Below are 17,571 nucleotides of genomic sequence, written 5' to 3'. Positions count from 1 at the left end.
CCATGTGGTGCCTTTTCAGTGTTTTCATCATCTAAGACCTATGTGCTTGGTGCAAATAGGAGTTCCAGGTACCTGTATACAAGGTTATGCTGTGGAAGTGTTGGTGTATGTACTTATTCAGCCTTATTCAGCTCGGTTAATGTACCTTTACTGAGTACTGCCACTGGGTGTCGATGTACTACAGAAAAACACTTCTTACCAACTAATATAAACTGGAGTTTGTGCACGTGGTTGTCACTGATATTTTTACTACTTGCTAAATATACAATACGTTTTGCAAGTCATGACATTAGCTATTGCTAGCATTTGCATGTGAGCTTGGGTTTAAAAGGCCAGCATATGTTTACATTGAGTGATCTAGAGGTAATTCTATTTATTTATTTATTTATTTATTTTCTCAGGACTGAAACAAGCACAAAGCTATACAATACAGCTTCTTGAACAATTTTAAGAAATACTCCATGCAATTTTATTAAGCAAGGGGGAAAACTACTTTAATTCAGTCTCACCCTTTATAGAGAGAGAGATCGAGATCAGTAAGTTGTGGCTCCCTGACTTGCACGGAGTGCAGGGCATAGAATATTATGTTATAGTAAAATAAACTAGGTCTGTAAGTGGATGTTTTCAAAGTCTTCAGTGTATCTGTAAAGTCACTGTATCTCACTTGGGAGTTGGTAGTCTTCACACAACGATTGAGTCACAGTAACAGAATGCTGCCTTAGTTCTGTGTCAAAACATTTAAGAATGCACTATTTTGTTTTGCTAAAACCCTTCAGCTTCCTCTGGACCCTGGGTATTTGCCTACTTCAATGATTCAATTGTCTTCTGTTTCTGTCACACCTATGTCTGCCACTAAATCCATGCTCATGAGTCAAAATCTTTACACAGATGAACAAATGTATTCTTAATTGTTTCTCTATAATCCAGATCAACCCAAACCTTTTTTTCTCATCCTAAAACAAGGTGACTGGTGCATTCACAGTCTAGCATGACCATGCACAGCAGTTTGTAGCGTGACTGACAGCTCTTAACCATTTCAGTTGGAGATCTGGTTAGGCTTAATGGAACAGCAACAGAAAAGCTTTATTATTTATTTATTTTTACCCAACATTCCATACCCAGTGGAGTTCCTATCTTGGTCAATGTTTAACCAATGTGAAAAAAGTTGTCAAATCCAACAATGGATTCATTAAATATGTAGATATAATAATAATCTTTATATAGCACCTTTCATAGTGGACCACCATCACAAAGCACGTTACAAGATACAAGACTAGGGTGTGTGAACTATGCATCAGCTGCAGCATCACTTACAAGAATGTCTCACCCGAAAAGACAGAGCAAAAGGAAGTTAAGTGACTTGATCGGGTTCACACAATGAGTCAGTGAAGAGCTAGGATTTGAACTGGGTACCTGCTTGTTACAAGCTTGTATCTTTAACGACTAGACCATACAGCCTCTAACACTTAGCTGCAGTTACTGCTGTCCTTTACTTCTATAGAAGTCTCACCAAAAAATAAAAAAAATAGGTTGATGTCAAACTGAATGAGGCCCAATCATTCAATCAACAGTGTCATTTTCTGACCAGTACTGGTAACCAAGGTGTATTAAAAGAGGGGAGGTTATTAAGATTTTGTCTGCTGAAAAACATCCTAGAACAGTAAGGTAAGAGTGCCTCTATCACTGAATTGTATGGAAAGAGAATACAAATCAGTTCTTTACTGGCTGATTATTTAAGGTGAACATATGGCTCTGTGTTCAGTGGGACAGTTCAGGCTTTTCAATTCACAACCCAATGCATTCTGGTAAGTGTAGTCCTGCTTCCCTTAGGAACGAATGGTACCTGAGACAGGTAAAACGGACCAGAATGCATTGGTAGATGAAAAGCCTGAACTATCCCAAAATCTTCCGCTGAACATGGAGCCATATGGTCACCTTATGAATAGCTGACCTCAGATATAGGCTTCCTTTAATTATGTCAGCAATCCAGTCGTGACATGTTGATTAAGACATTTCTAAATGAGAAAATGCATTTGGCCATATTCACAAAGCATTTTTACCACTGCTAAGTTTACACTACTTTTTGAGAAGCGAAAATCTAACTGATTACATTAAAAGAAATAACTAAGGCGCATGTAAGAGCTACTAAATTAGCCTAATGAATTAAGGGGTTTTTTTTTTTGTTTTGTTTTGTTTTTTTTTTTTTGTTTTGTTTTTTTTTTAACAAAAAATAAATTAAAAAGAGGTTAGCTCAATACAATGGTAACTTATTTTTTTAAATATGGCCTATTGTGATAAGATGACACTCGAAAATAAAATGAAAAATACAATTACCGTATCTAAATATATGAATTGCTTTTAATTCCATTCTACCTGAATCTGATTCAAGATCAATCAACCGGCCCTCCCTTTGTTTTACGTCAAAGTGTGTAATGGGTTGGATGACATTCGGACTTCATCTCCCAGAAATCCATGGGGGTGGGAAACATTAAGTGGAACGTGCACAATTATCAGGGATATGTAGTTTTCTTCACAATTCAGATAAGACCATTGTGGAGTGTTTGCCAATATCACCGTTAAATATTTGAACATTTTTAACATAAAGTGTAATCTAATTAAATAAATACGATAGTATATGAACAAAGCGATTAATGAAGAAAAAAATCTGTACATAGGTCATGAGTAATGGACTACAGTTCCTATAACCCACTGCTCAACTTCCCTCCTCCACGACTCATATCCGCTGTGTGTATAGTGTGTGTGTATGTGTGTATGTGTTAGAAAGAGGATGGAGATGTCGGTCCAGGTTGTGACTGCGAAAATGGCCGAGGTCGAGCTGAAAGATATTAATAGCAGAAGTCTGCCTGCTGCGATGCCAGTGCCACAGAAGGAAGAAGAAAAGTCGGCGATTAAAAGCCAACCTGCTGCCCCTTCCACCAGCCCTGCTGTTTCGCCTGCGGCTAAGGTGGCTGCAGTCCCCGATGCTCCTACTCTTCCATCCCCAAGTCCGAACCTCATGAAGATGCCGCAGGCATCTGTGTTGAAGCGGACTGAGCCACAGCACAACGGCGGAGAGGCGTTCACCAATCCCGATGGTACAGTAACTGAGGCTCCGAAGACTGTGAAAAAGGTTAGGGATTGGAGATACTCTTAACTGTCATTGATTGGTGGGTATACTATAATTATGTATTGTCTGACGCTGACTGTGTTACAGCAGCTAATCAGCTAAAAAAGATCGGGGCTTGAACAGACTATCCTGACTCCTGCACCGTTGCATTTAGTAGTGATAGTCGTTGAACTGCGTTGTCTATCAATAAAGATCACAAAGTAAAGATTCTTTGTGATCATATAAATAAAGGAGATGGCGATGCGTGCAAAGATGTAGCGATAATGTATTCACCGCGTTTCGACCGCACTGCGCTATACAGTTAGTATATCTTGACACTGGTGCTGAGTGTTAAGAAATGTGACCCCCTTCATTTCCAGAATTAACAAATCAATACAGGTGATGTGAGCCTTGAGTTTAGAACTCTTCTAAAAGTTCATTCATAGCTTCTAAATACACAATGTATATCTGAACACGTGATAGGTGCTTTACAACTGCAGGTGAACAATATAGGTGTTAATATAAATCTGAATTTGTCCGCTGGGGGGGGGGGCTTTATAGACATGTTGAGAGAAGGCTGATATGAATATAGTGCAATCAAAAATGGTTAGTAAATGACCATCAACCTGTAAGGTAAATTGACTGGCCTGTGCCACAGTTTAATACCTGTTGCATTAAAGCTAAAGATCTCACCTCTGTTTCAACAGAGTTGGATAAAACACGCACGCTTCCCAAGGCACGTGTTCAATGTATGACTGTAGTTAAATTATGTAGTAAGTTCATGAGAAGAGATTTACTGACATCCTACTCTCAAGAAACCAACCGCTGTTCTCACCCGTATGCTAATGCTGGTAAAGAGCTGCCACTTTCTCTGTAGTACTGTATTTGTTTGTATCACATTCAGTTAAATGTAGAATTGTATTCTTAAGAAGTGGCTATGTTTACTTAAAAAATAAATAACAATACATGTGTATATATTCAAATATCCTTCAATTTTCAGTACAGTAAAATAAAAAAATACCGGTATTTTGCTGTGTTTTGGTGAAGACAAAAAACGGGCCAGTAAAGATAGGCTATCTCACAACGATACTGATTCACTCTGAAAGTCTTCGCAACGGCAGAAATGCCAAAACAAAACGCTGCTCAACTTCGCAAACACATTACAATCATTCCAAAACGCAATGCTAATACCTGTAGCAAAAACAAGGAAAAAACATATTTGGAGAGGTACAAATATCAGCTCAAAATTAACTGAAACATTTTATTATTGTCCAATCCTGTTTCAAGTTAAATAAATAAATAAATAAATAGGGTTATTTAAATATTATTTTTTGTCCAAGTCGATTTGCTTTTGGCCAAAAATGATGCCTTGGTGCCAATTAAACTGCTATTATTGCTGTATTATTCACAAATCTCAAAGTTACACGATCCTGGCTTTGCATCTGTGTGTTTGCCAGTAGCTTAGCACCAGTGTAGTGTTATAAAGTGGTATATAGTCACAATGTGGTAAGTATACCAAAAGTTGACCCATGTAATGTTAGAAAGTGGTACGCTGTGAGATTTTGGTATGGTGCATTCAATTGTGATGTTTTCCTGTTGTCAAACAGGTACATTTGCCATTAATTATAGATAAATTTTTTTCAAACTTAAAAAGGAAACGGACAACCAATTTCTCTAATAAGAAAAAAGAAAAGTTTAGGCATACCTCTTTACCTCATAATAACAGTACACCAGTATTGGTGCTGCCAAAACTTTTAACAGAAAGCTAAAGAATAAAGTTTTATATGATGAAAATGTATATTTCAGGCCAACTTGAAATGGAATGTTAAGGGGGGAGAAATGAGTTACATTATTAATAATAAACAGTGCATTATTGATACCATTACTTTTTTTTGTTTGAAACATGCTGTCAAAGATGGGTGATAAAAAAACAAAACAAAAAGCCCAGCACTCTTCAAAGGAAATCTGCCTTGCAAGCAACAGTTCAACAAAAAAATAGAAAAAGGACAAAAATCCCAGGATTTGTTTACTGTATACTTTCTCTGCCTTTGTATCTGCAACTATACATATTCAGTGGTCACCTTTTAACTTCCAATTCCAACTTTATACAAGACAAATATATATATATATATATATATATATATATATATATATATATATATATATATATATATATATATATATATATATATAAGTAGTCTGTATTGTAGTTCTTCTCTGTTAAATCTGTAACGTTCCGCCAACAAACTAAAGTCACATTTAATCAGCTTGTTGAAATGAGTATGCAGATATTAGCTTTAGCTTCAAGTGATCCTGACCTTCCTATGCCGTATGGATGGTCATATAATTGACACCCCTGGAAACAGGATTAGTAAGTACTGCTGCTGTGGATCGAGACCTTGAGGGATGTACTTTGTTTTCAAATCCACATTTCACTGTGAACGCTCAAGAGATGCAGAATAAGGTTAAAACTGAGTTTTACATGAAATTCCAATCTCTATCCTACGTTTACCACGTTTTCTGGTTCAGCTGGTGCATGTTGTACGCTTGGGTGCTTATCTGCAGGACGTGACTGTCTTCACAGTCTTGGCATGTGTGATTATTTAAATAGTAAATGTCCCAAGGGAAGTATGTTATGTATTACCTTTATGCTGCCTTTCATGCAACAGGATTGAACTGTGGCAGAGGCTAGTTCATTTTTTATTTGTTGCTTACAAGTGTTTAAACATTAACTGTAGTTACAAAGTGTTAGAAGTGCCACCGATTTGCATATTTAAAAGGTAGCACTGTGCAATGTTTACAGCCGTTCTGACCTCAGCCTTCCTAGTGCCAGTGGATAATATTGAATTGGCTAAGAATAGTATTTTCAAATGGCGAAGGAGCCAGTAGGCTTTGTGTTATGTAGCTAACTGGTCCTGTATGAAGTAGTACAGTATAGTAGGTTGTTTTGAGTCACGGTACCAAAAACATCTGGAACTGGCGTAGTTTCTCTCTCTATCTTCTCAGCATCACTATCGAATAACAGCACATTTTCATCTGGGTTTAAAAGACAATTGCATTTTTCATAATATGCAGTTATTTCTGTCTCAAGGCAGGGTGACTTTCCAATAGCGTCAAACAAGCGCAGAATTATCTGCTAGCAAGTACATGTTGAGAAATATTTCCACATGTGATTACTTCAGTGGTCATTGCAGCTAGAAGATGACTGTGCACTGGGCTTGTAAGCACCATGAGAATAAATTGGCACTGCTTGGTCGAGTTCTGAGTCATCTCTGTTTTAAACTTTTTTTTTTGTTAACTGTGGTGGAATTCTGTGCTGCTTTGTGTGAGTAAGATGCTGCTTGACACAGATCAAATTGCAAGTAGAATACTGAAACATTAGCACTGTCCCAGATGTTTTTGCTTTTTCCAATTGTCTGCTGTAAAGTATAACACTGTCGATTTTAAAAAAAGGAGAATACTTGAGGTATGAGGAGGCAATAGCAGGTTTTATTATGGTCACACGTACAACGACTTTACAGAAATAACTTTATAGTCTTTTTTTTAAATCTTTTTCACAAAACTACTTTGTAGTAAAATCAGATGCAACCAAAACTATATTTTAAAATGAGTTGGATCACAAATACTGTAAGTAGGTAAAATCCAGTACCACAAAAAAATTAGCTCAGTAACTTAAGTACATTTTCACTGAACGACCTGAAATTTGTTTGAAAGTTAGATACCGCCATGGTGCAATATCCTAATTAGGATAATTATCCTTGCATCTCATCTATGATGTTTGATTTTAATTAGATAAAGGAAGATTTAAAGTAACTTCAACCCTGCTGAACAAATAATTGCTTAATGTATTAGGTAGGGCAAGAAGAAGTACTTTCCCTGTTGTTGTTTCTCAAAGCCAGTGAGTGACAGGCCTGTTGTTTCACTGGGTTCTCACAGGACATAGTTACTTTACATGGATTCTGTCACTACAGCCTCATACCTCAGAGGTTGCGACTTCATATTGGCAGGGTTATTTAAACTCTGATTGCTATGTGTATTGGCCATGTTAATGATACAGAGTAGCACTTTTGGAATTTTGTTTTGACCTTGACATATTATTGTTGCAGCTCTTTTTCACATTTTGCATCATGATGACAAACCACTTGATTTGACCTTCTGCTTAGATTCCTCCAGGAATGTCTAGTTCTCTAGGCTTACCAGTAAATGCACTGGTGGCCAGCCACTGTCATTGTTGACTTACTGATGATGTCTTAACTCAAGATTTAATAAACCACATCTTCCTAAACACCACTAAACTAACCTTCTCTCCGCTATAGAAATGGACCACACTGAGGTGTAATGAATCAGACCTTATAGGATAATTCATAAATAACACACCCTACCAAAAACATGCTTCCATTGCCATTGGTGTAGCAGTGGTAAACTTTTACGTGAGACACTGTTGTGTGACTGATATTGGCCTGTATGGATACTTGCTTCTGTCATTGGTCGATACATGACTTTGCAACAGATTCACACACAATGGAAAGCATGAGGTGGACCTGTCCTAGGCTTTTATGTATTGTAAGGACATTTTAATGCTTTTTAGTGAATTGAAAGTTATACTCAAGTTGTTTTGCTTAATTTATAGCCAAGCCAAATTACAAGACGAACAAAACGTCAGATACAGCCCTTGTGATCTAATTCAGTCCAGGTTTTCACTCCCCACATGTTTTAATATAGTTCTCTGAAGCTGTTAAGGGGTAATTAACTAATTTAGGACCTGGTTGGAATAAAGACCAGGAGTGGAATTGATCTAGAGAGCCAGAGTTGAATACCATTGGTTTTAAAGTAATGTATTATTTCTTCTTGTTCACCTTGTGTTCTATTTCTGGCCACCAGGGTGCTTTTGAAAAGAGTGGTCCAGGACAGCAGGTTAAATGGAGGTACAGTTTTGAAATGCTACACACACAGTTAAGCATGGAAAAACAGGAAATGAAGAAAAAAAAATACTCTTACAACTTATTAATTGTGTTAACAACAGGGTACTGTAAACGTTTAGTTTTAAAAACAATGCAGCTGCGGCAGAGCTGAGTCTCAAAAGTGCTGCAAAACCGAAATGGCTAGTCAGCGGGGGGGGGGGGGGGGGGGACTTCTGATAGCAGACTTTAAAAAAAAAAAAAAAGGGGGAAGTTCAGTTTATAAGACAACGCTGTCCTTGTTTTTCTTTGTTTCCCTTGAGGTTGTGCCTCGAGATTTAAGTGTATTATGTGCTTAAAGCGTTTGTCTTGAGAGACTGCACTTTTTTTCCCCTTTCTGCAACCAGTTTTGCCTGTTTTGTAAGTTTCACGTGATTTGCCAGGTTCTTTTAGTTTAAATAAATAAATAAATAAAAAGAGTGATGGATTGGAAAGTGCTGGGGATTGACTCTGCCCACCAATAAATATTTTTATAGGTGCATACATTTTCTTGACTGCCAACAAAAAAGCCTGCAGATTTGCAAGCTGCATTACTTGCTACATGGTTAGGTCATTTTAGGCACTTGAAGACATCAAGGAGGGGTTTGTTTAAAAGTTGAGATACAGTATACCAAGTATCAAATAAAAACAGCAAACTACCTCTTGGCATCATGAGAGACCATGGAACGATTGTCTCACTTTGAAGGAAATTGCCGTAAATTTTAAAGTTAACAAAATAATTACTTATCTGATTTGCCATATAGGTCTTCATGTTGCTTTTTGGAAAGAAACATGTTCTAGTGTACGTATTTATTTTGTTTTATTTATTATTATTTTTTTAAATTTTTTGTGACCAGTTATGTTACCCCTGCTTTTCTGCTCAGTGTAGAATGCCCGGTTATATATTTCTCTCACTGTAGCAGTTCCCCACGCAGCTTATCATCTTTTCACATTCATGTCAGTTTTCAACCTTAGACTTCAACATTCAGTGTATGAATACAAACATTTGTGATAGCATTGATATACAGTAGCTATATCTTAACTTGTGTCTATTATTTTGTTTGAGTTTAAAGGATCAAAGTGTTTGAGAAAAAAAATTGAACCTGCAGCAACCAGCATTCTCCCCAACAAAGAATCACTGGTCTACAATATGTGCTACCTGACCCTCACAGAGTCATTACTTTGCTGCTGTTCCTGCAAGTTGGTTGCTAGAGCACCCCTGCAGATATTGTGTAGGTTCAGAATACATACAATCAGGCACTGAAGTTGTTAATGAATTTACATTCAAGAGAAAGTACAGGGACTTGGGATAGCACACATGAAATTACTCAACGTTACTTCATAGATTTAAATACAGCACGCCATCACAGCAGCTACATCAAGCGAAGAACAGTATGTGTACAAAAGAGAATTACCCATCAAATTCGGCTGATTTCAGTCCGACGAGCAGTAGCTTTTCCAATGAGAATGGTAGGTGTGCCAGTGGAGTACTGAGTCAACCGTGTGCTTTTGTAAACAAAGTAAATTATACTCTGCACTATATAATAACTGCTGTTTTCAGCATGTCCACCCCCAAACCTGCAATTTTACATGTGGTGGCAAATGGTATTTTTTATTTCAATTAAAAAATGATATTGCACTAAAATGATTTTGTCAGCCCTTTTAAGAGACTTTTAATTGTTTGGAGTCAATATGTCTGGAGCCCTGCCCTGCAAACTCTTGTGTTTTCGCACTGGACACTGCAATTTCTTACTTGCAGAGATTATGTAAAGCCCTTCATTTTAGTGGACCGAAAATGTCACGTTATATAATTTGTTAAATGTAGCAACTTTTATTTTAGTGTTTTTTTCATGATGTGGTTTTGCACTGAAAAATGTTTTGTTTTGTGAAAATATTTCAAAAATGACAAAACAGTGGACATAGGGCAGCAGCTGTGAATTGTATTTCATCAGTCATTAAATATGATAACTGCACGTCTTGATTCTTTATTCATAGCTATGTGCTGTGCTCTACATTTTAATTTTAGCCATGCCTAATTGTAAACGTAATTTATCTACCTAATTTTTAAAAACACCCCCCCATACTTTTGCGTTAAATCCTGTGTTTTTTTTATATAGATAGATGCCCTTTTATGAACCAATCCCTGAGGATCTTCAGCTGCCCTACTGTGTCTCTTAGGACAGCACTGTGATTCCCTTACAAAAGGCACCCAATACCATGATAAATGCATAGTAAAGCACAATAAATAAAACAAGATAGTAAACTGGTAAGTTACTGTGCAAAACTATGATTAACTTGTGTAGGTGCTCCTCAATTAAGCTAAAAAAAAATTGACTGATTCCCTCACAAATTATAGTCTGTTTCGAGGTAAACCTTACTGTGATTATTCAGCATTATAGCACTTTCTAGGGGGTTGCCCGGGCACTATATATGTGGTGATTGCAAAGCATTTGAACAGCTGGCACTGTTTTAGTAGATTTTAATTTCATTGTGCGAGTTGCTCCATGCTTAAGTAAATGTCTCTCCAAATAAACATGGAGAGTAGAAAACAACAGAAGTTGGCAAATCCTGAGGCTGTTCATCCCCCCCCCTCCCCCAATATATCTTTCTTTTGTGTGTTGCTTTTTTTCATAACTGCTGGGGGATAACACATCTTTAAGATTATCCCTCCATTCATGACAAACAGTTTGCTTTGCAAATCTACAGTGCATGTTGGGCAAGAGGTACGAATTTACAGCCATCCTGATAATGGGTCTTAATGATGCCCACTAAGCTTTTACAGTGCTGTGTCTCAGTACAAAGTCTACTGCTTGCAAGTGGTCATTTTTCACTAAATTGAACTAGTTGTGTTGTTTTAACAGTATAGTGGCTTTTTATTGTGTTCACTCATTAAACCCCTGCTACTGTGTTAGTGCTGTTTGGGTTTTGTACTTCGTGGCACTAAGTGGGCCTTCGTGTCCAACCTCTTTATAATAATGCTGGCCAGGGAGTTACTGTATCTCCAGAGGGATTTAACGATCATTTTTCTGCCCTGTCTGCAGTAACTGGTTGCTAGGGTTGTCTGCCCTATTCAATCCCAAACACTACCCTCAGCCATTCTACACTCTACTGGTCCCTAACAGTAATACTGGGCGGTCAGCATGGATTTTAATGAAGAGCTATCGGATATCATATACATGCCAATCGGTTTGCTATTGATTTGTTTTAATATGTGGCCTACAGGTCATTTGTCTCTAAATTAAAGAAAGCACAAACAAATCAATCTCATAGCCATCCAAACTAAAGATTGTGCTGCATGACTGTGCTGTACCATGCCTTTGATAACATTCTTATTACCACTGTACTTGTGGTCTTTTTTTGTGCTGGCCTGTTTACTGTAATGTGAAAACCTGCTGACTTGTTTCTAATGGAGCAGAATTCTCAGTTCCCACGTTCGACTAGAGTCCCAGTGTGAATTTGGCACAGTACTGTAGGTGCAGTTTTAAATGAACCTCTCCTGTTGTTAGAGCAGCTTGTCTGTGAAATGTCTGCTGGCAGCAATTCTGTTGGATTAACACCATCAAGGAAATCTATAGTAACTGCTAATGTCGTTCCTGAGTGCCCTGGCTGATAATGGTGGTGTTGCCACACTGCACTCAACTTCAGGCTATGCTGGGGTGGTGGTAAAGATGAGACAAAAGCCTGACGTCTTAGGGATTTGTTGGTACACAGCATACAGTATTGGCTATCATGTCAAAGTAGCTGTAAGCAAGGGTTACTCTACAGAAGCATTACACAATGTCCCACTTTTTAAAATCCCAGTCCCTGTGTGGCGGAGCTGATTGAGAGTGTGTGCATGTACAGTACATGTGTTTGTTGATAAAGGGTTGTCTGATTGAGTGGATTGCTAGTCATGTAACGACTCGTCATGATTTATCTGTGAGTAGTGATGCTGCCTTAACATGATACATCCCATTACAAAGCACTGTTGTGTAACCAAAAGCACTTCAGTGTTACGGATAGTCAATCATGAATAATTCATCTCTCTTCGTTATCGCTGCAGTATGTGTTTACCCCACACTTGTTTTCCAAGTGCCTGCGGTAACATGAGGCCCGCTGTTAAGTATTGCAAGCTACACGGGGTCTACCAGGAGTGGCTGGAGGCATGTCTGGTGCTGAATGAAACTTGAGAGATGAGAAAAGCCTTTCCAAACAGTATTCGCTTGTATTGGAGTTGTATATGTTTTTACTTTTACTTTTTTTTTTTTTTTTAATAGTAACTTGTGCCATAATGCTTTGCTCGTATTCTCCTTCACTTTACATATGAAGTGGTTGCATGCTGTGAAGAAGGAAGGAATACATAAATACAGTGAATACATTTAAAACAGATTTGAGGGATTGAACGTGCAGTTCTTTAAATGCCCCCTCTTCTGGTGTCCTTTCTTCTGTGAAATGCATTTTTGTAAGTTTCTAGCAGACTTTGTGTGGTTCCTGCATTTTCTAAAAGGTCTAACCCAGATACAGTGACACCAGATGTTTGTAACAGTAATATAGTGCTCCCATAATGCTGTAGTTGAGAGCCATAGTTAAGAGAGTGGGCTGTTTGTGTTCCACTTAATAACGAGAATACTAGTGTTAGTGTAATGGCAGTAATGTTCTGCAGTATAAGGGTTGCCTTATGTGTGTGTGAGTTCAGAGGTGGGGATGATTAGTATTATTTGAAGTCCATTGTTCCCCTCACTGGCTGTGTTGGTCAAATTTAAAATTATTCTGATTCCAAATCCTGACATCACACTCGAAACAATTCCGGACCTGGTGTCTTGGGTATAAGGTGTGTGAATGTGTGTTCTGGATGACAAATATTAACTAAACATGTTAGATAAAGAAAACGATCTGGTGAGAAATAACCTTTAGGCTCTTAATCTACAGGCATCTGTTTACAATGCAGCAAAAAAGCTTGAGCTGATACCCTTCTGCCAAACAACAAATCATCCATGATTTAGAAATCTGTAATCCCTTTATCTAGCTGGTATCTAGTAAAAACCTTTATTTCAGTGTATGTTAAATGTGTTTTTTAATTGTTAAATAAATTCAGTAAGGGTTGGGGTCAATTTGTTGTTCAATTCCTTTTTAAAATGTATTCCCAATTCCTTTTGAGGGAATTGTAATTGATATGTTAGAGACATAATAATTGTTGTGATTGTTCAACTACTTTCATTTTGAAGCCAGTGTAATTGGTTTAACATTGACTGCAATTTAATTTGTTGCCACTGTGAGAAGCTCATTTTGAAAATTGCATATTTCGTCAGTGGTGTGGTGGAATTGATTAAAAGGGAATTGGAATTGGTTTATTGATTTTTGAGAAGGAAATGTAATTGAAAAACAGGAATTGACCCTAACCCTGCACCCAAGAATAAAGAGCATGCTCTTATTGTCAAACATTGGCATCACACTTCATATAGCACTCCACTGAGATCTTTTTCTCATGAGTTTCTGTTGTATTATTGCTTTACAGTTGAAAACCTTCACTAACAGTACAGTGATGGAAAAATACCTGTGCCTTTTACACTTGTGTGTGTGCCGTAAAGCAGGGCTAGGCAATTCCGGTCCTGCAGGGCTGGTGTCCCTCTTGGTGTTTGGTCCAATTAAGTAATTTAGGGTGCAGTTGGAACAGAAATCAGGAGGTACACCGGCCCTCCAGGACCGGAATTGCCTTCCCCTGCCATAAAGGGTACAAACATGTGCACTCCAGAGCCTTGAATTCCAGTCCCAGCACAGGATGCTTGACGTGAATGGAATGAGTTTCACTTTATAATCACATTTGCAAGTATCTGGAAAAACATGATGTGTGAGTGTACCACTGTTATTCCCTAAGAGCCACATCCTGTAGTAAGGGAGCAAGCCATTGAGAAATCCCCTGCCAGGTAGTGTTTTTCATTATGAATATCAGCTGTTTGCAGGATACAGGGTTCATACTGAGCTGAAAACACCACCAACAACTGTACACCCTGACAGCTGTAGCTAGTATGAAATCTTATGATTCAGCCATTGAATTTGATCTTTAGAAACATCTGCACAGCGTTTACATTGCTAATCTCTTGAGATGCAAGTGCTTACATGCCTAGGAGTCCCTGGTTAAAGGGGAACAGGATTTACCACATCTGCTCATGTCAGCATCCCTGGTGACGTGATTGGGGTAAATGGGGACTCTATGAGTGGATGTCTTGACAAGATCTATACTGTACAATAAAGATAGGGGGGGATGAAATTAGAAAAAGGTCTCAACTTTCTCTCGGAGGCATTCACCCAGTTGGTTGTTTCCCTGTTTTTATGTTTAGTATAACATTTCAATTCATCAGAGGTGTTCCCAGTGGCTCCTCCAGTAAAGACACTACGTTGTGAGAGCAGGGTGAGTCTGATGATCAGAAGCTCAACTGGTTTAGGTCATGGTTCGGGCCCACAGGGAATGCTGCATTGGACTTTGCACTCCTAGAAATTGAGATTTAAAATCACTAGGCTTAGTTTTACCTTATTGTTCTTCAGCAACCCCCTCAATTCAATCTGCCAGACATAACAACGTGCCCGGAAAAGCCTAAAATGCGACTTGTGGTATTTAATAAGCTCTTCAGTAAATTAACTAATTGTCAAAGCCTGCCATAGAACAGTCATGTTGTGCTGTGTGGACCCCTGACTACCTTTAATTTGATTATATTATTCATTCACCATTTTTATAAACCTGCTGTGAATTTCAGAATATATCAAAATATCTCTCTTCAGGGATGGAAAAAAGATCAAATTTCTCATTGGTCTGATCCAGTCTTGGTTTTTACTATGTTTAATAAGACACACCTGAGTTTGCCACCTATACACAGTGTATAATAAAGTAGGTTTAAAGTATTCAGAACAAATCACTGATAGTCAGGAAGGAGGGACAGTTTTTTATGGAAAGGGGTTGAAGTCAAAGTGAATTTTGTAACCATTTCCATTGACAAATGTGTACTATTTGTTTCGTTTTCTAATAACATTACATATTAACAGTAACGATCATCCTGGAGCAAACACTGCATTTATCAAGTTGATCCATCTGGTAAAATGACGAGTTGTAATTTGTCATTTCTGAATTTCTTTTTTTACAAAGTCAAGTTTAAATTTGCTTGTGAAAGTGATCCAGCATGGCTTCGAAATATACAACCCCAGAGCTTCTGTCTAGGCCTAGGCAAAAAGATTGGTTTTGCTCGAGGGGTTTGTCAGAATGGTCATTTGGCCACTTTCACCCATGTGTACAGTATAGCATGCGGAGAAATCTAAAATGTGTCCGGCAGGTTGACTTGCCTAAATTAAAAGTTAGTTTTCAGAGAGTTTCAACAGCTCTAGTTTTATAAGAAAACATAATTTTTCTACCTTGACTATAAGAAGAAAAACAAATGCTTTGAGAGGATCTGAGAATGACTACCTTGAGCAGTAAAGCAATTTGACATCAAATCTAAAATGCCCAAGGCTGATTTTTTTCTGTTGTGGACTATTTTGTCGTTTTCACTGTTGTTTATTAAAAACTGCTACAACAAAAAGCATTGTTTTCTTTATCAAATTGTGTAGACTACTGGTAAATGGAAAAGCCCACATTCATAGCACTCAAACGTAGGTTTTAAATCTGTATTCTGTTTGTGAATGGAATTGCAGCCTGTTTAAAGAGCAGGCATTGGCATCAGACATAATATATTACTTTAAATACCCTTTTATACAGAGATTTAGTATTTGTCCTTGGCCAGATGAGTATTGCATTTTTGTCATGTTAATCGTTGTTTTAGTCCTGAAACAGGCTGTTCAGTTGCTTGCTTTGTGTTAATCGGCAAGCTTCCTGGACAGGTTCTTTAGTATTTTGAGCCTCTGCTTGTCATTATTCACTGTTACACAGTATGGAACTTCTCGAATTTCTTTCTCTGTCTATCTTGTTCACAGGCATCAACTGTATAGTAACCTAGGGCTGTCAGTTAAGCCTGCAAATAGCAATCGATTAATTGGACACACAAAATATAATTGGTCGCAAAAATATCGATGATTTAACCGCCCACAGAAATTAATATCATTGCTGTTCAGTAAAAGCTTGTGCACAGCAATAGAATGCAAGGGGTAATAAACTGTGTAGCTTTGCACATGGAACTGATTTGTACTTGCATCGATCTAGATGCGGTCATCAATCGGAAAACCCAGACGGAGCATGCAGCCCGGTTTGACAAATACACCATAACAGTAAAAACATAAACCGTATTATATTATTCCCAGGTTTAACGGTTTTATTTCAAAAGTCCAAAGCAGAACAAACTATATACAGTCAGTTTTTTTCAATGTGCACATTTTTTTTCCAGGCTGTTTGCCAGGAACACAAGCTTGTCGTCTTGCTCTGGATCCAAGGTGGCGTGCTTTTTGTTTGCATTGAATACACAGAGGTCATGTACTTACAAAGCACTTTCAAAACAGATTCGCTGTTAGTCAGGATGGTACCAGCAAATCAGATGCTGGTTAACACAAGCAGGAAAAGTAGAGCACGCCCACTGCTTGTCTTAGGCAGAAATACTGTAATAGCAAGGCAAGGCGTTTGGTGCGGTTTCCTTGATAACCCTAAATAATGTTATTAACTGTGCATGTTACAAAAATGCTGATGTATATAATAAGGAATGGAATCAACTGAAAAATCGGGATTATGTCCCTTGAACATTTTTACTGTTTTATTTTAATTGTCTTGGCAGCGCCTAATTTTGCTCAAACCAGTGTTTGTTTAGTTAACTGTAACGATAACGAAAATGTCTTAACAAAGCATATCCTGTTAATTTTAACTATAACTAGAAAATAATGTAAAACAATAACAAAATAATAAAAAAACTAATTTTTTTTTTTATATTTAGGCTTGCTACTTTGATTGTAATCTGTAAAGCTTGTTAAACATCGAATTCCCCAAAAATGAGTTTGACTCGTGTAAAACCTCTCGATGTTTTTTTTTATTTTCTTACAAAAAATAATCATTTAGAAATCATCTCTAGTTTGTGTAGTTTTTGTACTTGCTGTCTGTCCCGTCTCCGTTCTGCTCTGAATAGCTAGATGTCGCTGTCAGTCAGGTCTGTCCCTTAATGTAGTTTCACTATCCTGACCTTGAACCCTGTGCACTTCCTTTTGCCAGCTACTAGAGGGGCGCAACAAGAAAACACTTGAGGTGTAGCGTACATTGAGGCAGCTGCCTTGGTACAAATCAGCTAGGTACGTTTAATATGTTTAATACCTTTCCAGCCATGTTGCAGTTTGACAAATCGACCACAGTACAGTAACGAGCTAATCGCTCGGTAACGATGTGCAAGCAGCTGACTGGTTGATCTGTCAAGCATTTACTACAGTAAAATGCTGCGTTTTCTATTGAAATCTATGTGAATGACAAGGTAACAAGGTAAAAACAGCTGATTGACCAGTCCATTAGTGATTACTACAGTAATAAGCAGTGTGCTTGTTATTTAAATCTGTGAAGGGTACAGAACGAGATCCAAACAGTTGAGTTTGCCC

General features: G+C 37.8%; 1 protein-coding gene across 4 annotated transcripts in view; it reads left to right on the top strand.

The window, feature by feature from the left end:
- Positions 1-2,759: 2,759 nt before the first annotated feature.
- LOC121319950 (putative adenosylhomocysteinase 3) overlaps positions 2,760-17,571 on the top strand; it is a 35,766-nt gene continuing 20,954 nt past the window's right edge. For all 4 annotated transcript variants that reach the window (XM_041257945.1, XM_041257943.1, XM_041257946.1 and 1 more), the window contains exon 1: positions 2,760-3,130. In XM_041257945.1, coding sequence (XP_041113879.1) covers positions 2,765-3,130 — 366 coding nt within the window. In that variant the 5' untranslated portion in view covers positions 2,760-2,764. The remainder of the gene's footprint in view (positions 3,131-17,571) is intronic.

This window comes from Polyodon spathula, chromosome 8 (assembly GCF_017654505.1).
Source record: "Polyodon spathula isolate WHYD16114869_AA chromosome 8, ASM1765450v1, whole genome shotgun sequence".
Taxonomy (NCBI): Eukaryota; Metazoa; Chordata; class Actinopteri; order Acipenseriformes; family Polyodontidae; genus Polyodon; species Polyodon spathula.
The sequence above is the reverse complement of the archived record's forward strand: the minus strand, read 5'-3'. Positions and strand labels throughout refer to the sequence as shown.